Source organism: Leptonychotes weddellii, chromosome 8 (genome assembly GCF_054177405.1).
Source record: "Leptonychotes weddellii isolate Sample4059 chromosome 8, ASM5417740v2, whole genome shotgun sequence".
Taxonomy (NCBI): Eukaryota; Metazoa; Chordata; class Mammalia; order Carnivora; family Phocidae; genus Leptonychotes; species Leptonychotes weddellii.
In genome coordinates this window covers 104,219,264-104,225,579 of record NC_138376.1, presented here as the reverse complement: position 1 = coordinate 104,225,579, position 6,316 = coordinate 104,219,264, and the positions used below count along the sequence as shown (strand labels likewise).

Genomic DNA, 6,316 nt, shown 5'->3' with positions numbered 1-6,316 from the left:
TCTCATGGTTCGTCTCCCCCTCTGATTTCCCCCCCTTCATTCTTCCCCTCCTGCTATCTTCTTCTTTTTTTTTTTTTTTTTAACATATAATGTATTATTTGTTTCAGAGGTACAGATCTGTGGGAGCAGATATTCTGAAGTCCTTTGCTATTCCAGAAGTACTTGTATACTGCTTAGTATTTTAAAGGGCATTCGGTTTTACCACTAGGTGGAAGTAGAGACTTGCAGACTTTGTTGTTCTGAATTAAGTCACTATCTTCGAAGATTTCATTGTGAACCTAACTTATAGCAATACTGCAGTGCCTTGTTTATCACATTGGGTCTCTGTTAATTCTTGTATTATATCATTTTAACATTAGAATTTTTTTCTAACAAGGGGTGCCTGAGTGGCTCAGCTGGTTATGCATCTTCATGATCAGGTCATGATCCCAGAGTCCTGACTGCATTGGGCTCCCTGCTCAGCAGGGAGTCTGCTTCTCCCTCTCCCTTTGCCCTTTCCCTCAGCTGGCGCTCACTGTCACTCTCTCAAGTAAATAAATAAATCAAATCTTTTTTTTAAAAAAGAATTCTAACAATAGCACAGTTTAAATTTCTTCTTACTTTAAATGGTTAAAATTTTGGTTGGAATTTAATTGATTTTCGGGTAAAGTAATATCTTATTCATGAAAGCCCAAATTATAGAATCTTTGAAGTGAATGGTAATTTAAATGCTATTTATTGGGGCACCTGGGTGGCTCAGATGGTTAAGCGTCTGCCTTCGGCTCAGGTCATGATCCCAGGGTCCTGGGATCGAGCCCCGCGTTGGGCTCCCTGCTCAGCGGGAAGTCTGCTTCTCCATCTCCCTCTGCCTGCCGCTCTCCCTGCTTGTGCTCTCTCTCTCTCTCTCTCCCTGTCAAATAAATAAATAAAATCTTGAAAAAAAATAAAATAAATGTTATTTATTATTTGATTAATAAATTGTCAAAGATTATTGGGAAAATTGCCTTGAAGAGATGAGAGTAATTGTAGCATATTAAAAATTTTTATATGTGTAAATTCTTGTGTCTGAAGGAAATGAAAAACTATTTTTAGGTAGACTTTGAGATTTTTTATGCTGAAAATACCTTTGGTGATAATATTCTTAGAGACTGTGTGCAAATTATTTTAAGCCATATATTTGTATATTACTGGATTAAGGACTCTCTGGCTGGAAACCTACTAATTTTTTAATATTTTATCTTTAGTATACGAAATTCCTTCTGGGCGTTTCATGAGAGAATTGTGTGGCCACCTCAATATCATTTATGATCTTTGCTGGTCAAATGATGATCACTGTATCCTTACTGCATCATCTGACGGCACTGCCAGGTTAGTACACTCGAGAAGTACCTACTGTGTATGTTGTTTGCCATCAAGGAAAGCAAAGAGAATATAGAGTGATAGAACTCTTCTTATGCTTCAGTAATATTTTTGCTTATCAAGGGACTGTCATAGAGATGCATCATACAGACTGACTGATTAGATCAGTAGTAGTGGGAAAACTTTTTCCTAAAGATGTTTTTATTAAATATATTTTATTTACGTAATACGTAAAGCTTCTAGTTCTCAGTGTCCTTAAATGATCATTATGTACACTGATTGATACTGTACACTGTTTGACATAAGGTGAACAGTTGATATTTTTTCCTAGAATATAAGCTTTTAATGGTAGGGCTTCTGTCTTCCCTGTTAGCTGTGGGCAGGGGCCAGGCCTCAGCGATGCACAGTGCATCGTAGACAGCAAGGAACAGAAACCTTGCCTAAGACGAAATGGTATAAGGGGAAGAATAACTGTTAATTTATATGGAAAAATTTTTGAGTGTTCTCAGACCCCAAAAATAACCTCTCTCGGAGTTTTCTGATACCTTGGGAACATCTTGCTCTCAGGGATGCACAGAATCAATTGAGATAAAGCACAGATGTTGGGAGACAGAGTTCAGAGCTGTGGCAGCTTGACGTGGAGCAGCTGAATGTAGTGCACCCCCCTTCGCTGCTGGGGCTGCACGCTCCCTCTGTGAGGGCTCACGGCAGAACAAGTGCTGAACCCGATTTTTGCTTTTCTCCTTTTGTCATTAAAGCAAAAATCCTCTTCAGATTTTTTCTGGTTAGTGAAAACAGGTGCTGACATAGGTCTTAGGTAAAAGCAAAGTGGTGTAATGCAGACTTTGAAAAGCAGGGGATACCGACCTGTTAAGTGAATATGTACCTTATGTTTTAAGAGTTTTATAGATTGTCAATATTGCATTTTTCAGAATGTCAGTTATAAAATAATTGAACCCTTTCCAACTTAATAAGTATCATAATAAAATTTTTTAAAGCTACTTTGTAAAATTTCCTTCACACTGTTTTAGCTGCTTGTTCTACCTTGTGTGTATTCTAAATGTATTACTAGGCAGTTTTTCAAGATGCTTTATATTATATATGTCATTTAATTTGATTCCAACAAATGTAGGTGGATACACATAAATCTTTTTTGATCTCTGTACACCAGGAAGCTGATATTTAGAGCAGTTTGGGATGCCCTCTTATTTACTTCTGCTTCCTGCTTTTTTAAGACACCTCTAGTGTCTGAGTCCTTTCTATTAATCTTATCAGCTTCCTTTTTAATATAAAATGTCTAATTAAGATGTTATCATTACTGTTTAGTATTTAAATGCAAAAGATGGTAATTGGTGAGACTTGATTTCCTTCCCTGTGTAGCTGGGCACCTGCTGTTAGTCTCTCTTAATAGGATCCTTCAGAACCTCTGGTCTGGGGGTACCTGGGTGGCTCAGTCGGTTAAGCGTCTGCCTTCGGCTCAGGTCATGATCCCGGGGTCCTGGGATCGAGCCCTGCATCGGGCTCCCTGCTCGGCGGGAAGCCTGCTTCTCCCTCTCCCACGCCCCCTGCTTGTGTTCTCTCTCTCGCCGTCTCTCTCTCTCTGTCAAATAAATAAATAAAATCTTTAAAAAAAAAAAAAGAACCTCTGGTCTGTTTGTTCTCTAAACAAAGCCATTCTGTCCGATGCCCAGTTGCACTAGAGAAAAATTCATAACCTTGCAAAGGCCTGACTGTGGATTTGTAAGTCTTAAAATCACCTGAGCTCTCATCTCAGCTGAGCAAGCCTTTTCCTTATCTTTATTATGCAGCTATCTTTTCTTACTCCTCTGGTAGCACATCCAAGCCTTACGGCACTTTGAGTTCTCTACACGGAGTCACATCTTCCCGCTTTCATTAGCTGACTGCCTTCAACTTACAGTGAAATTATGCCAGACATGAACTTCCTGTATCTGCCTCTGGTTTCCCACCCAATATCTATAAATGTACCCATCTTTATCTCTGTCTGCTGCTCTTAACAAAGATGTATGGGTAAAGACCCCTTTCCGGCCACTCTGACATGTGCTTTTAATCTCAGTCCTTCAATCTACAATTCTGTTTCCTACCTCTCTTGTCTCTTCAATATCTTCCTTTCTATTGATTTTGTCCTCTCATCTTAAAAATATGCTCAGTTCTCCTTATCTTAAGAAATATTTTCCTCAGTTCTTCCTGCTCTCCAGACTACCACATTATTTTTCTTTCTACAACATCAAGAACATTCTGCACATGTTGTCTTCAGCTCAGCCCAGTGAATCTGGCTCTTACTCCCACCCTGCTAGATCATCCTTCTTTACAAGGTCAGCAGTTTCTTGCTGATTTTCAGATCCAGTGGCCAGTTTGGGTCCTTACCCTGTTTGCTTTCACTGCAGTAATTAATTGTTGACCAGTTTTAAAATATTTCCAACTAATGGTTTCATGAACAGTCTCTTCTGTTTGCTTTTTATGACTCTGGCCAGTTCTTTTTCCCTGTCTCTCATCCCTCTTCCTCTGTCTATTCTCTATAGATGTTCATTCCCAGAATCCTCCTGCTTGAGCATCTTCCCTGGTTTGCTGTGCTCCTCCTGGTCTTTCTCATCTTCGCCAGCTTTGACTCTCACTTCTATAGGCTGACTCCCACTTTCTTTCTGAGTTTCACTTCCTGTTATTCTGTCTGGATTGCCAGTGGCACCTCAGATCCAAAACCAGGCTTGCTGATATCACCAAACCGCTTTCCTCTTTTAGTTCTCCTGTGGATTTTTTAATGGCATCCACCCTGTCTCCCGAGCCAGAAACCGAGAGTAGCACCCATTTCTTTTTTTCTTCCCACCGTTCCTTCCCATATCCAAGCAGTCCTGTAGTCTGTCAGTTCGCCCTCCTAAAAGGCTCACCATTCTATCACACCCTTTCCATCCTCACTGCTGTTACCTTCATTCAGGCCCTTGCTGTCTATCTCTTGCTTAAACTGTTGGTGCTAAACTTTCCCACTGCTCAGTCTCTTATTCTTCCATCTTACCACAACCCTCTTTCATAATGCCCTGATTTTCAAAAGTCTTTGATTCCCACAGCCCTTTTGAAAATGTTCCAGCTCCATAGCATGGCCTAACAGGCACATTTCTCATTGACCCTACATCCTTCTCCTGTGCACTACCATGTACCCTCGGCCTCACCCACACAATCTTTTGAAATGCTCTTGGCATCTTACCCTGTTTGGTATCTCCATGCCTCCTCTTCCTGTGCTTAAGTGCCCTTTTCCTAGCCTTTCTGCCCAACTCAGTCACTCGGCAAACATTTAAGTGCCGTTTGTGAGCCGCTTTGGGCTCATAGTCATCATTTAAAACCCAGCTCAGATTTAACCATTTCTTGAAGTCTCTTGGAGTTTTCCACACAGCATATAATATATTGTAGTAAAGTATACTTTTTTCTTTATGTAGCTTTGATACTGATTGAGGGCTCTTTATATCATAAAAATATTTATTGTGTAGGATTAACTGAGTGAAGAGAGAAACATTGTGGCTAGAACCAAAAAGAGTGAGGTTTTTGAAAGAGGTGTAGGGACTACTTAAAATGAATAAGCTAAAGTCAAAGGAAGAGAATTAGAATTGCTAATGCTCTGAGTGGCAGAGGCATGAGCCTCTGGCCCCGTCTTCTCCTTCTGTCTTCCTGGTTAGTGTTAGTGGCTCCTGAGTAACTGTTTCCCACTGGTTAGCTCTTTGCCATGTGGGGTTAACTGAAATCTTCTTTAGTTATCTTCAGTACAATCTGTGTTTTTCTCTAACCAACAGCTCCTCATGTAATCAGACTTTTTCGGCATGTAAGGGCTCCCAGTTAGGCGCATATGTCCCCATGTTGCCCCTCATCACACATACTGTTGTAACTGCATGTTTTTTCTTTCCCAATTCTAATAATTTTTTTGTGTGCTCATCTAGTCTTTACAAATTTGTGTATTTCCTTGTTCTTTGTAATCAGCCTGTTTTTTTCCCCAAACTCATTAATACATTTATTTTGTTCTTGGACTCGACCGTTGCTTGCTTGACTAAAACCCATCATTGATACCAGTTAGGTCTTTACATAAAAGTCTTCATTTTTATTTTATTTTATTTTATTTTTTAAAGATTTTATTTATTTATTTGACAGAGAGAGCGAGAGAGCACAAGCAGGGGGAACAGTAGAGGGAGAGGGAGAAGCAGGCTCCCTGCAGAGCAGGGAACCCGATGCGGGGCTCGATCCCAGGACCCTGGGATCATGACCTGAGCTGAAGGCAGACGCTTAACCATCTGAGCCACCCAGGCGCCCCAGTCTTCATTTTTATTTTAAAATACTGTATCTATTTTAATTGAGCTGCTTTTAAGATATGATTGTTTCATTTCTGCCTGTTATATAGTATTTCAAATAATACTGCTAAGATTTTTAAGCAAGCAAATGAAGTTTTTATCTTTTAAACAATCTTATTTTAACGATCTTAATCACAAATTAGTGATTTTGTTCTTTCAGTAAGTACTGTATTTCATGCAGCATATATTCATTGAAAGTATTACCATGGTAAAAATGTTTATGCACGGACACACGTGCTTTATTTTCACTTGAAAACATGTTCTTTCACTTCCTCCATTATTAGTTTGGATTCTTAGTAATTGAAGATCATATCCTGTATTTGAAGCAGCTGCTGAGAAAACTCACAGAATGTTATTCTTGAATGGCAACTGTATTTTTTTCTTTCATCCATAATTTTGAAAAGGACTTAATCTGCTTTAGTTCTTAGGTCATAATTAAAAGAATGAACTATAAATCCCCCTATTAAAAATTAATATATTTTGGGGCACCTGGGTGGCTCAGTCGTTAGGCATCTGCCTTCGGCTCAGGTCATGATCCCAGGGTCCTGGGATCGAGCCCCGCATTGGGCTCCCTGCTCGGCGGGAGGCCTGCTTCTCCCTCTCCCACTCCCCCTGCTTGTGTTCCCTCTTGC

General features: G+C 39.9%; 1 protein-coding gene across 2 annotated transcripts in view; it reads left to right on the top strand.

The window, feature by feature from the left end:
* Window positions 1-6,316, top strand: part of AHI1 (Abelson helper integration site 1) — a 122,575-nt gene that overhangs the window by 50,184 nt on the left and 66,075 nt on the right. For both annotated transcript variants that reach the window (XM_081829053.1, XM_081829054.1), the window contains exon 13: window positions 1,224-1,347. In XM_081829053.1, coding sequence (XP_081685179.1) covers window positions 1,224-1,347 — 124 coding nt within the window. The remainder of the gene's footprint in view (window positions 1-1,223; window positions 1,348-6,316) is intronic.